Here is a 13,755-nt window from a genome sequence, read left to right as displayed (position 1 = left end):
CTGGGTACCTGCAGCCATTCACTCCCTACTCCGGACACAAGCTAGATCTTCTGGTTACCTGCAGCCATTCACAGACACTGGCTTTTAACCCTCCTTGTCCAGCTGCTGCCAGTAGATCATAACAAATACTGACATCTTCATGCACCTCTGTATCAAAGCAATTTATCAACGGGTAAGCCGACTTCTTGACTTACCACATGAGACATAGTCTCCATCAGTTGCCAGACCAACAAAGTTTTTCTCGTTGATGTGACCTTTAAAAGTTCGTACTGCGTTGGGTTTGTTGAGATTCCACAGCTTGAGCTGACTGTCCGTGGACCTACAAAAATAGTCAAACGAGGTGAATATCTCCAAGTACAGTTCAAGGAGGTGAATATCTCCAAGTATAGTTCAAGGAGGTGAATATCTACAAACATAGCTCAAGGAGGTGAATATCTACAAGTACAGTTCAAGAAGGTGAATATCTCCAAGTATAGTTCAAGGAGGTGAATATCTACAAACATAGCTCAAGGAGGTGAATATCTCCAAGTACAGTTCAAGGAGGTGAATATCTCCAAGTATAGTTCAAGGAGGTGAATATCTACAAACATAGCTCAAGGAGGTGAATATCTACAAGTATTCTGCAGTTCAATGAGGTGAATATCTACAAACATAGCTCAAGGAGGTGATTATCTACAAGTATACAGCAGTTCAAGGAGGTGAATATCTACAAGTACAGTTCAAGGAGGTGAATATCTCCAAGTACAGTTCAAAGAGGTGAATATCTACAAACATAGTTCAAGGAGGTGAATATCTCCAAGCATAGCTCAAGGAGGTGAATATCTCCAATTATAGTTCAAGGAGGTGAATATCTCCAATTATATTTCAAGGAGGTGAATATCTCCAAGTATAGTTCAAGGAGGTGAATATCTACAAGTATTCTGCAGTTCAATGAGGTGAATATCTACAAACATAGCTCAAGGAGGTGAATATCTACACGTTTACAGCAGTTCAAGGAGGTGAATATCTACAAACATAGCTCAGGGAGGTGAATATGTACAAGTATTCTGCAGTTCAAGGAGGTGAATATCTACAAACATAGCTCAAGGAGGTGAATATCTACAAGTATACAGCAGTTGAAGGAGGTGAATATCTACACATATAGTTTAGGATAGATCTACACAACTGGAATGACATGCATCAACCAAGTCAGAGTTGACTGAAATGTAACTTACGCTGAGACTATTTCCTGAGCATTGACAAACTTGGCGTATGACACTGCTTTCCTGTGCCCCCGGAAGACTCCAACTGCTTGCTTCGTGTTCCGCAGATCATAGTAGTGTACACAGTGATCTGAAACAAACACCAGTCTCAATCAACCACTAAGATTTACTTCAAGGGAACAGAATTTCACATTCATGCATATTTGGGGCAGTAATTTCCCCAAAAAATCATAACTGGTGCAATAAATTTTCTAATTTAAGAATACTAAAATTTTCTAAATTCAGACTACTAAATCCACTACTCTGTAAATTTCTTTTTGTTTAAACGACTAGCAAACTCTCAGAATTAAATGAGACTTAAAAACTTAAGGAAACAGAAAACAGAGGTTTCATAGTATTTCTGCGGTCAGTGTATTCGACAGTAAACAAGCATGGCCATGGCACCCAAACTTAGAAAATGACATCCCCCCCCCCCAACCCCACCCCAGTATATGGTGTGTCATGATGACTCCCATTTTTATAAGGCTATGTAAAAGTCTGACAGTAACCAACTCACTGTATTTAAACAAATACCATCAGCACATACTCCATGATTTTGAGCTATCCCTTATATTGGAATATGGTGTTCAATTGATATTAATTGAATTCCATCATAATAATCTTACCTGCAGATCCGAAGGCTAGATGGTACCTGCTCTCTGGGTTGAATTTAACACAGCACACATTGGCCTTGGCCTCAAGGTTGGCCACAGAGTGCTCCGAGTTGATGGCCCATAGTTTCACTGTAACACCGATGTAATATATTGCAGTACTAGAAATTAACACATGGCATGTGGCAGAATTGTAACCTCACACCCCCAAATCATGAATTTTCAACATATTTGGTTCTTTTTGTTTGTTGTTTGATGCCACACTAGACAACATTCCATCAACATTCCAGCTATATGACAGCAGCCTGTAAATAATCAAGTCTGGACCAGACAATCCAGTGATTGATATCATGAGCAATGGTACATTCATACTGTTGGGGTAAGAAGCCTCACAATCAAAGTCATCAAGCTTGAAAAGCTGATCCATTAATTCTAGGGACCTATTCAAATCTAGAATACCTTCGGGTGAATTTCAACAAAGATTACAAGGATAAAGTGACATTCAGCCCCAACTACAGCTTAGCCAGTGCCAGTAATAATGACGGTAAATATTTCATCTGCTAAATGAGACGAAACACCGATGCATCAGTGGATCGCAATTTTGTTACTTCTTGATACACGTACAGTATCATTCACAATCATGCACTAAAATGTATTCTTTAATAAATGTTACACCAAACACTTATTTTTACTTGTGAAAACATAAATATTTTCACCCATTGTGGCATACTTGACATTGCCAACTGTAAAACGTTAGTGTGCCAGATATTTGGTCATCCTGTCTTTGAAAAAGATGACTTACGCATCACAGATAAGACCACATGCAAGTATTGTGATACGTATCGTATCGCACAGTTGATGCATCTTCCCAGCCCTACTAACTACTTATCCTACAGAAAACCACTAGTCCAAAATGAGAAGAGGACTAGTTGACTTATTTAGAATCCAATGATGTCTGAGCATCAGATATGAAGTTATCGAGGTTCCTGTGTCCAGAGTTCACTAGATTATCTTAAAAATACTTAACCTGTACCTTTGGCATCATCCGAGCCAGAGGCTAGAAGTTTGGGATCCATTCTGTTGAAGTCCACACTCCAACAACGCTTTTCATGCTCCTGAAATGTAACAATCACAAGGTACTCTACACACTGAGATCACACACCAGCACATCAACACACAGATCTCATCATCATATATATATTGTTTGATACAATTTCAAGAAATAGTGCATATAGAAGCTCATGGCCAGTCACTGAATATACTATCAAGAGTCATCAGGAGAGGACATACCCCCCAACCATGATGCAATTCGGAAATTTTGTTTCATTGCCATTGTCACTGCTGGGGTCAAGACAAGAGTTCTATTCACTTATGTCATCACTGATCACACCTGCAAGTCCAGACAGACGCCACCCACGCAACACAGTGTCTTTGTTCTTTGTTCTGCGTCAAAGGCCGACACAAGCAAGCGCGCATGTATTGTTTTAGCAGAAGTACTCTAATCAGCGCTAATAAGCGATGCTGTTTAGTGTGTGATTGGATTGATGTAAGGTTGGATCAAGGTGAGGATTCTCCTGTAAACCTGACAATTTCTTAAGAAATAAATCCACTGATGCTTGAGAGGAGGGAGTTATCGCATTCATAATGAGTCGCATTTTTTGCTTGGGGCCAGCCGTTAAGCATTCTTTAGGAGACGCATTAATTCCACGATTTACAGTATTCAAGTCAGGACAAGACAATCCATTGGGATACAAGGACATGCCATCAACCAAGTCAAGAAGCCTGGCCATTTTGTCGCCTCTTGTGACCAGCATAGGTGGCTGAGGATCAATTCTAGCCTTCAAGCCCAGTGAGCTGGCACTAAGCTAACCTACCTGAAACATTCGGGCCTTGCTGCCAGTGAAGGCATCCCACAACGTGACTGTTCCCTCATAATCAGAGCTGGCCAGCATCCCTTTGTGGTAGGCGCTCCAAGTCACACAACTGAATGACAGATACAACACAGGTTTACACACTTCAACACATACTTCTAGGACCAATTGGCTGAATTTAGGCAAACTGCACTAGAAACCTGGTATATCGTAGGCAAACTGCACTAGAAACCAACTACATTGTAGGCAAACTGCACTAGAAACCAACTACATTGTAGCCAATTTCCACTAAGAACAAATAGATGTTTAAATGAAAATTATTTTCAGTCAAGGCAATTATCACTGTCTGAGAACAAAAAATTTGTTCTCCTTTTCACCCCACAAGGATAAACTATTGTTTTCAAATCTTAAAATCAGAATCTTGGCCCAAAACTTGTGTACCACACATATGTCTATCCTGATAATTATCTATTCTTCAAAGTACTGAATGACTTCAGTAATCAGTCGTCATACTGAAGATTAAATTGAACATTACTGTTTTTCATAGAACATAACATTCTTGAATACATGACACTTTTTTATGGATAACAACTTCTTAATCTGAAAGGCCCATATGAAGGGGCAAGATGTAACTCTAAAAATGTCATTTATACTTTCTTATATACAAAGACCTTCTTCCTCCTGGCACTAGCCGCAGCCAGAATGTCAGAAATCCATGCTCTGGACTTAAGTCGTACCAGATTTGACTTATCCTGACTCATACGCTGAAGCATCCCACCATCCCTGCTCTCTCCAATGGCACATGTTTCCGGTGCGCTTGTGTGTGAGAGGGGTGCGTTGGGGTGAGATGTGTTCTGTTCATTGGGAACACAGAAGTTTCTACTATGTTTCGGGAATAAGAAGAGATACGCAATTTGAATAAGTCAGGATAACGTAAAATGAAGTCGTTCTCAATAAAATAAGTGTCATATATTCATGTTCTTCCAACTTCTAAATGTCTATCAAAGACTTAATAATATTCTTACCTTATTTTAGAATTGCACAGCATTTCCACCACCGGGTAATGTATATCTACAACATCTTTGATAACTGTACCATATTCATATACCTGGAAAGAAAAGAGGGAAACATACAGCTTGGAGAGTGTGAGTGACTGAGTTGATTAAGCTGCTTTGAGCAGTTTTATTTCAATTCTTAATGTGATACAGGTCAATTGACATGCCTTTGCATGTGTTTGTGATGGTTGCCCCTGATGGGCAGGATACGCTGACGTTTTTGTGAACTCCTGCTATTATCACTATTTAATAGTGATTCGTAACACATTCTCAGGATATACCAAGTTATTAACAGGGCCTAATTAAACCAGAAACCATTAATCACATTCCTTCCATCATCAATAAAGCATTCTCTGCTGCCATTGTGGGCACCCAATCCTCAAAATGTTGAATTATAAACTGATGTACTATTTAACAAAGTGTCAACTTACTTTTATTTTTTTGGTAACGCCAGCAATGGCAAAATAATCACAGTCTCGGTCAAACTCAATGCTGAAAAATAGAACAGTTCAGTAAGTGAATAAGACGAAACGGAAAAGAAAATATGACATACAATTCTCAAATATCACAGTATGATGCTTTATTCTATCATATACTCCCAGGGACATGATGAGAGAAGTGTTTCAAGATTCCTATCATCATTAAAACCTTCACTGCTTCTAACAAGTTAAAGCACAGTCTACAGTACTTGAAACAGATGCCTACCTACAATCTCAAAACTTAACTGTATAAAATGTGCTTGTAAGCATTCTATTATTTCTGTTGTGGTGACTATTGGGGCCATTTTCATTATTGCAATTGTACTGCAATAGAACCCCCACACTATTTCAACAGTATTGCGATAGTGGTCAAACCAAAGGGTCATTACTCTAATCTGAAGCTGTCTAAATAACTGCTATGCAGCACAGGGCACATTTGAAATTTGACTGTAAAAAACTGAGGTTTTTTATGCATTATTTAACCTAATTGCTACTATTGAAACTATCAATTGCTATGCATACTATTAACAATACTATTGGCATTTTTAAGTAGCTATTGATATTGTACAATTGCAGGGCTAATGATTGCAAGACATCGATAGTTAGGGATATCATTACATTCCTCCGGTTGAGTAAAAGACTTCTTTGGTTTCGCTGGTTTTGCTTTGAGTTTAGAGTTGATTTATCGCTGATTTCAAAAGTAGTGCAAACTAAAATTACTTTGTTCGTCCCCAAAACATGTATTATAACACCGGTCCAGCATTTATTTATTTTTTACTGGTTCTTAAGAAAATATGCTAGGACCAGTGTAAGTGTCAGACACTGCTTGGTATTGTCTTCATTCTTCCTGGCATACTACAGCAGGAGATACCAAAAATGATTGTCACACACTGTACCATGTTTGGAATTGAACCCAGGTCTTCGGCATGATGAGCCAATGCTTTGACCACTAGGCTATACCACCACTCTGGATATGTTCTGAAAATGTTTCATAAATCTGACCTTGAAACTATACTGGATCCACCATTGAGAAGGTCAACAGCATAGCTGAGAGTAGCTAGAGGTCGAAATGAAGAGAAGCGAGTAAACTTTGAAAGACTGTCTGTGAACTCTCGGAGTCCATCATGAGAATCATCCCCTGGAACACAATGAGGTCACCAGTCACAATACAGCTGAGAAAAAACATCTTGTGTGTTTGTTTGTTTAATGCCACACTCGGCAATATTCCAGCTATATGATGCCAGTGTGTAAATAATCAAGTCTTGATCAGACAAGTGATTCATAAGCATTTGTCAATAAGGCATCAACCAAGTCCCCAGGCCTGACCACCCAATCCATTTGAGGGTTGCTGGGGACCTATTCTAACCAGGAATCTTTGAGTTCAGTATCTTGTAATTACCACAGAGAATGGAGTCAGTGAGTTAAGATTTAAAGTCACATCGGCAATATTTCAGCCATATCGTGACCATATCGATATGACCATATCGATATTTCAGCCATATCTTGAGGATGGAACACAATCATTGACGTTCTGTGTGCTGCCTCATGAATCATATTTATTGCAATAATTAGTGAAACACATCATATTACAACAAAATATCCAGATCCTACATGGAACAATGAGTACATGTTGTTAAACGCCATCATGGCCATAGTAACAGTGATATACAAGCCATATCAAGGCGAACTGTAAATAACCTGTGCAAGGGACACTCATGGTTGACAACACAAGCAAAGATTCGAGAACCTGAATTACTCACGTCAATCACATCTGATCTCACCTGTAGCTACTCCTTTTACTCTTGTATCGAAGTAACACTGTTCAAGATCCTCAAAATGTTGGCTGATCTGCTTCCTCCGAGATGCCATTGTTGTTTGAGTAAACGATTTCCCTGCCTATCAAAAAACAGAGAACTGATTAAGAAAAGAAAACAATGTTGTACATTTTACAATAAATTGTATATTTATTATACTTATCCTATATCACACTATGCATTTCTTCCTTCTTCTTTCGAACCTATGTGGAAACAGGCTTGAACAAAGTTCCCAGCTTCCAAAAAACAAATCCCCCGAACACATCCCACTATCACCATGGTCACCACCAACTAATATGGATCATGCACTATAATCATGATAATCCAATATTTATATAATTCTAAGTTCCCCTCTTATCATGTCTATGCCAAAAATATAGTCCATGAAGACATGACTTCATTCATACAGCATGACAAACTTTAATTGATTGATTCCTGGAACATAACAGGGCCTTATTCAGCACAGTATATTTCACAGTGCTACATTAGTAAGCCAGTTGAGTGAGTGAGTTGGGTTTATATCCACTTTAAACAGTATCCCAGTTATATCACGGCATGTCAGCATGATATGGTAGCAAAGCCCAAAGTGATGCATGGCATAGGCATTTCCAACTGTGGAGAAACCCATGAGCATGGGTATAGTGCTGACAAACCTAGAAACATTATCGGGACAAACCAGGATTCGAACCCACGATTATAGGTCTAAAGCATGCACAAGGGATGCAACTCTGCAGATCACATCTGCCTTAGACAACGGGGCCACCCATATCCCCAGTGCGCTAGTTGAACCTGCACTTGTATATAGAAGTTAAGGAAAAAGGAACTGAAATGCACAAATATAATGGAAAAACTAGATGGAAACAAAAAAGACTTCAAAACGAAAGTTTTTATCTGGCACATAGCAGGAACTTTATCAACTTGACAAATGTTTATATTCTTGAAACAAACTCTACCTATGATCAACTAAAGTAACAGTACTCACATTTTTACTTCCGTTAAAACCATCTTGACAAATGGATTCATTAATGGACGGCCTAATAGGTTCGAAGCCATTTGGTACAAGATGGTCCTGAAACAAACAGTCCGAGATACACATCCTTCTCCAGTAGAGAATGACACTACACTGACACTTTTCCTCACATATAATCATGCTTAGTGAGAAGTTCCAAAATATAATGTAGAATAAAAAACATAATTATGCATATTTGAGCCACCCCCCCACGACCCCACAATTAAATAAATGAAATCAACATAATCATGAAAATGTTGAGATTCTGTTATTAGGCTAATTCTAATGACAAATAAAGCTGCTGGTGTGACAGAGCTTTCATGTGGCATGTTAAACTGACTGTTTATCGCTAAACATGCTCAACACATGTTCCAACCATGTTTGAACAGTGACAATTAGAGCTGTTGTTTATTGACTTGAACTGTAAGTCATCTGAAAAGTGGATATTGTCTGACAGAAAACTTGCAGACCTGTTGTGCCTCAAACTTTAACAATTATGAAAGTTATCCCACATCAAACATTCAAACTGCTCCCATAGATATGTCAGAGGGAGAATGTTGTCTTTAGACCGATAAAACGAGAAAGGATTATTTGTTTGACAATTGAAGAGTGAGTGAGTGAGTAAAGTTTTACGCCGCTTTAACCCTGATGTCATCAGAAAGGAGATGAACAATTACAGACCACATAATCTGACATGCCCATATATCACATCTAGTGTGTCAATTCCCTTGCCAACCGTTACAAAATGTTGAAATATCTCCTGAGGTAGAATGCCTTGTAGTTACTTACTGGACATGCTGTGTATTTCTCTTGCTGCTCGTTGATATAATCCTGTTGATGATATGAAAGAAAACAATTACGACATTGGTTAAGTACTGGAGCACTAGCTTATAAACTCATTTACATGACATGATAACATACAGATTAGGGTAACTTTTCAATATTATAGCATACAATCTGCGGCTTTAATCACTATACTGGAGCTACATTGGGATCCTACACAAGACCAACACCGCTTCGAAAAGTATTCCAGTTATATCACAACGTGCCAGCTTGATATGGTAACAAAGCCTGAAGTGACGCAGGTCTTAGATGTTTACCACTTTGGTAAAACCCACAAGCAGGGGAATGGTGTTTAGAGTGAGTGAGTGAGTATGGTTTTACGCCGCTTTTAGCAATATTCCAGCAATATCACGGCGGGGAACACCAGAAATGGGCTTCACACATTGTACCCATGTCGGGAATCGAACCCGGATCTTCGGCGTGACGAGCGAACACTTTAACCACTAGGCTACCCGACCGCCCTGGAATGGTGTTTAGAAATTAAGCAGCAAAATCAGACCAGGGGTTTGGCTTTTGTGGGGCAAATCGGGAGGATTCAGTGGTATTAGAAGTAGGTATGGAAATGTCTGATGTATTTACTGTACAGCATGTACTAGGAGGTGGACAACACTAGTTCTACCACAGACAGACTTACATCTACTCTTTTGGCATCCTCATCTAGGAGGTTAATATCCCGATTCAACTTTTCCAGTTCCTGAAGAAAAACAAAACTACTGTTAGAGAATCAGTGGATGTTGCTTAATGCCAAGTCAGCAATATTTCAGCCATGTCAGGCAATCTGGTCGTGGCAGATAGCATTATCATGATTATCAGCGATGTCATAGATGCTCATGATAAACAGTTAATCAGTCATTTAAAATATCAAGAAAATTAATGATTTAGTTGTAATGAAACTGAACATAAGAAGAGCATTTTTTATGTCCAACTATGAACCTTTAACAAACACTGCTCGCACTCTCAGATAAATCACTATACTTACATCTTGTTTCCCTTGTCGTACTCGCTGCAGAAATTCCTTCAGAATAATATTTTCAGCTAATTTACCATCCTGAAAAAAATATTATATGGTAGGAGTTACTTACTGATTGTCATAATGTATGTGTAAGGGTAGAGATGCTCTTCCATGACAAACAGTCGAGGTGATTCTTCTTGGGCTATTACATGCATCCTAATCATTTCACACAACTCAAAAACATATTGAAGTCAATTCTCAACAATAACAACTTCACAGACTGTTTATTTTATCATTAATACACCAAAACTGTAGACAATTACATGAAATCAGCGACATCGTTCATCGCAATAATGCAACACAAGCCGGACAGTTCTATTATCAACCAATCAAGAAACAGTAGTCTGTTAATTAGCGTAACCTAATGTGTTTTTCAGTTTGTGGAAACAGATGCAAACAAAATACTTGGATAGCCAATAAAATGCCATGGAATCACTTGCAATTTATATTCTAACCAATGAGAGTTAACAGTAATAGTGCCCAAAGAGGCAGTATGTAATTCTCCTATCACACATCACAGGCAGCATGCATGTTTTATCTACTGTTCTCAGGGCTTTATACTTCATCTGTCTATGATCAAGTCTCAAGTGTTGATTCATATCTAATGATATAATAAAAACTATTTATGCTACACAAGTTTAGTAAAATCTAAATATTTTTTACATTTGTATACTTATCCTGCATTACTCCGTATTGCATTTACTGCTATGTTTGACAGAGAGACGAACTCTGTGAGATCCAGCTGCTGAAGAAAGTTGTCCCAACCAGCCCAGGAGGCAGCGCCCTCTCACAGTCGGCACGTGACCCGGAAGTCATGACGTCACACCAAAAGACATAACTGCTTTAAACATAACATCTGAAACTTCGTGGGGAGGTAGCGTAGCGAAAGGGAGGGCACTTAGACTTCGTAATGCAGGATAAGTATACAAATGTAAAAAATATTTAGATTTTACTAAATTTTTTAACTTATCCTGCATTACTCCGTATTGCATCTTTATCAGACGGCTTGGCCGGTGGGCATACTTGCAGATGTGAACCATATTAAACCCTCGTCAAGGTCCGATGAATCCGCACCGCATACAAGTGATGACCGGAACATCTACGACCATTCCTGTCTTCAGGAAACAAGAGTCGATGCAAAAACGAAACGCCCGAATAGGTAACCGAAATACAATGAGGCGTGTAGCCAAAATATATAACTTACCGAAGAGCGAAAGCGAAACGCAGTAGAACCTAGAGCTAATCTGAGGTGATAAACACCAGAGAGTTCGACGGGCCCCGCTCGGGGAATCGAAGAATCAGCGGCGTCGGCGGCAAAATCTACGACCAATCCCAAGAGCGAATGCGAAACGCAGGAGAGCCCTCTAGGCTGGAGGCAAGGAACACCGGTGAGGTCGACGGGCACCGCTCAGGTACCAGAGAAGCAGCGGCGTTGGCGTCGGCGTCGGCGCCGGTGACCACATCTACTACCATTCCTGTCGTCAGGAAACGAGAGTTGATGCAAAAAGTAAAACCCGGATAGGTGACAGCAATAGAATGAGTCGGGTAACCCAAAACTAAAACTGACCTAAGAGCGAATGCGGAACGCAAGAGAGCCGTCTCGTCTGGGGTGATAAACACCAGAAAGGTCGACGAGCCCCGCTCAGGGTATCGGAGAATCAGTGGCGTCGGAGATAGATGACCTGTTGGGCTACAACCAGGGACCAAAACTGTGAACGCCGGCGACAACTTTCAAGGCTACATCACGGAAGTAGTGGTTGGTGAAGGCGGTGTCCGATCGCCACGAGCAGGCTTCCCTGAACGACGGGATGGAACAGTATACCGTGAAGAACCAGTGTAAATACGATCGCCCTGATCTCATTTTATTTCAGGTAATAGCCTTTGGGGGGAGGGTCCAATCCGGCGGCTCATACGCTTTAAGGATGACCGCCCGGAGCCACAGGGAAAAGTATTCCGGCTGACCAACGACAGCGACGAAGGGGAGACCGGCAGAAAAAGGTGTTTCCTAGACTTGCGGCAGTCTTTAGATCGTAGAATAACCTTCAGTGCCCTTACTGGGCATAATGACGCTCATCCTCATCCTCGGCACCCACACTGGACGAGGGGGGAGGGGACAAGGAATGATCTATCAGGCTGTCCTGGGAGTTGAATCTTTACGCTGACGTCCCAGTACGGTCCATGATGAACGGCGCCCTGGGTACCGCATTCGAACCGGGCATGGGAGGCGTCGAGGGCGTGCTGTACATGGACTCGAGCGGCAGTAGTCAAAACCAGTAGAAACACCCGTCTTCTACTTAAGGTCGAAGAAGGAAGACGAGGGGAGTGGTTCGAAGGGTATTGAAGACCACATTCAGATCCAACGCAGGCGGTCCGAACTTGGTCTTCAGGTCTTCAAGACTGAACGAGCGCAGCCAGGCCCGTAGGTCGGGAATTTTCGTCTTTCTCCGATCGTCCAGGATGGCCAGAACGGAGTAGATGGCGACCAGGTATGTGGGGGTGGTAAGCCCTTCAACCGATGGGTGCTACACAAGTACAGAAGGAACTGATCCAGGATCTGCGGTGACGCTGTCATCGGATCCTGGTGTTTGTCAGAACAAAATGCCTGGAACAAGCATCAGTTATCAGCATACAGTCCCCCTGTAGATGGACGGTGGGCTGAAGCAATAGCCTTGGTCGCTCTAGCCGAATAGCCCTTGGCTTTCTGCATGTGTGTCAGGCGTGCAGACGATAACATGCGGGTATGAGGGTGTGGCAACAGACCGTGTGGATGGAGCAGAAGGTTGGACCACACCGGAAGTTCCAGGGGTTGTCTCTGGCTATGTTTCGGAGGTCGATAACCCAACTTCTGGCTGACCAATAAGGCGAGACCAAAGTCAATGGCAGGGGTCGAGTGGCCTGGATCTCTGAAGAACCGTGGGAGGGAGAACCGGAGTCGGAAAAGCGTACGCGCGTAATCCTTCTCAGGAACGATGGAAGGCTTCGACTGCCACAGCGGTCGTATCCGGCACAGGTGGAATGGAAGACGACAGCTGGCCACATTCAGATATGAGGCAAACAGATCTAGGGTTGGGGTGTCGACCGTTTCACATAGTCTGGCCCGAGGCGCCGGAGAGCGTGAGGCGTCGGAGAGCTTGAGGCGCCTGGAACGCCGAAGATGGTGATTCTCGGGGGCGCCGGTCGAGTTTGTGGCGCCGGGAGAGGGGCGAGAACTCTGGGTCCGCAAACACCACACTACGGTGACGTCGTCAGTGGACACGATCAACAGGGCGTGACCGAGAATGCACTGTCAGCAAGTGCCGTCCTGGATAAGCATTTATCTCGAGGCTGTTGCTGTGCCAATGGTGTTGATCTCTGGATCACAGGTGGTCACAATGTGGGCTAGCGTGGGCCACTAGCCACTGACAAGGTGGCAGGGGAGGTAGTCAGCAACAGGGGTCTGTGATTGCGTACCGTCGGTACGATTCGGAAAAAAGGTGTGATCGCCTGCGAGCCAACCTCAAGTAGACGAAGTAAACCAGCTTCACAATCGACCGCCGGGGCATCGACGTAACCGGGTAGTAGGAAGTCGAGGCAATATGGCCATTGCACGAAGTAATGAGATCGTTTTCATCCCTGAAGCGGCGTATAAGTACTCCTGTTCTTATATCGAGGTGACGATGGAGGACGACAACACGATACGAGGCAGGTATGCAACAGGGGTCAGTGGGACGGCCGAGGGACTTTAAGTATCAAATCGACACTGTGTCCGGTAGTCAAGGCGGAAGATAGGACTACCTGTCGTAGTCGAAAAGATCAAACCGGACGAAGGAAGGCGATCTTT

The 13,755-nt window shown here is 41.9% G+C and overlaps 1 protein-coding gene across 2 annotated transcripts in view; it reads right to left on the bottom strand.

Annotated features, from left to right (window-relative positions):
* LOC124141803 (E3 ubiquitin-protein ligase COP1-like) overlaps window positions 1–13,755 on the bottom strand; it is a 39,917-nt gene that overhangs the window by 4,360 nt on the left and 21,802 nt on the right. The window contains exons 6-18 of one of the 2 annotated variants that reach the window (XM_046509925.2): window positions 9,903–9,971; window positions 9,558–9,617; window positions 8,870–8,911; window positions 8,054–8,140; window positions 7,039–7,153; window positions 6,260–6,395; window positions 5,210–5,270; window positions 4,749–4,831; window positions 3,727–3,835; window positions 2,880–2,967; window positions 1,868–1,984; window positions 1,215–1,332; window positions 195–319 (exon numbers count right to left, since the gene is read on the bottom strand). In XM_046509925.2, coding sequence (XP_046365881.1) covers window positions 195–319; window positions 1,215–1,332; window positions 1,868–1,984; window positions 2,880–2,967; window positions 3,727–3,835; window positions 4,749–4,831; window positions 5,210–5,270; window positions 6,260–6,395; window positions 7,039–7,153; window positions 8,054–8,140; window positions 8,870–8,911; window positions 9,558–9,617; window positions 9,903–9,971 — 1,210 coding nt within the window. The remainder of the gene's footprint in view (window positions 1–194; window positions 320–1,214; window positions 1,333–1,867; window positions 1,985–2,879; window positions 2,968–3,726; window positions 3,836–4,748; window positions 4,832–5,209; window positions 5,271–6,259; window positions 6,396–7,038; window positions 7,154–8,053; window positions 8,141–8,869; window positions 8,912–9,557; window positions 9,618–9,902; window positions 9,972–13,755) is intronic. The other variant, XM_046509926.2, reaches the window with a different exon arrangement.

This window comes from Haliotis rufescens, unplaced genomic scaffold, assembly GCF_023055435.1.
Source record: "Haliotis rufescens isolate VD_foot unplaced genomic scaffold, xgHalRufe1.0.p SCAF_8, whole genome shotgun sequence".
NCBI lineage: Eukaryota > Metazoa > Mollusca > Gastropoda > Lepetellida > Haliotidae > Haliotis > Haliotis rufescens.
This window is presented reverse-complemented; position numbering and strand designations above follow the sequence as displayed.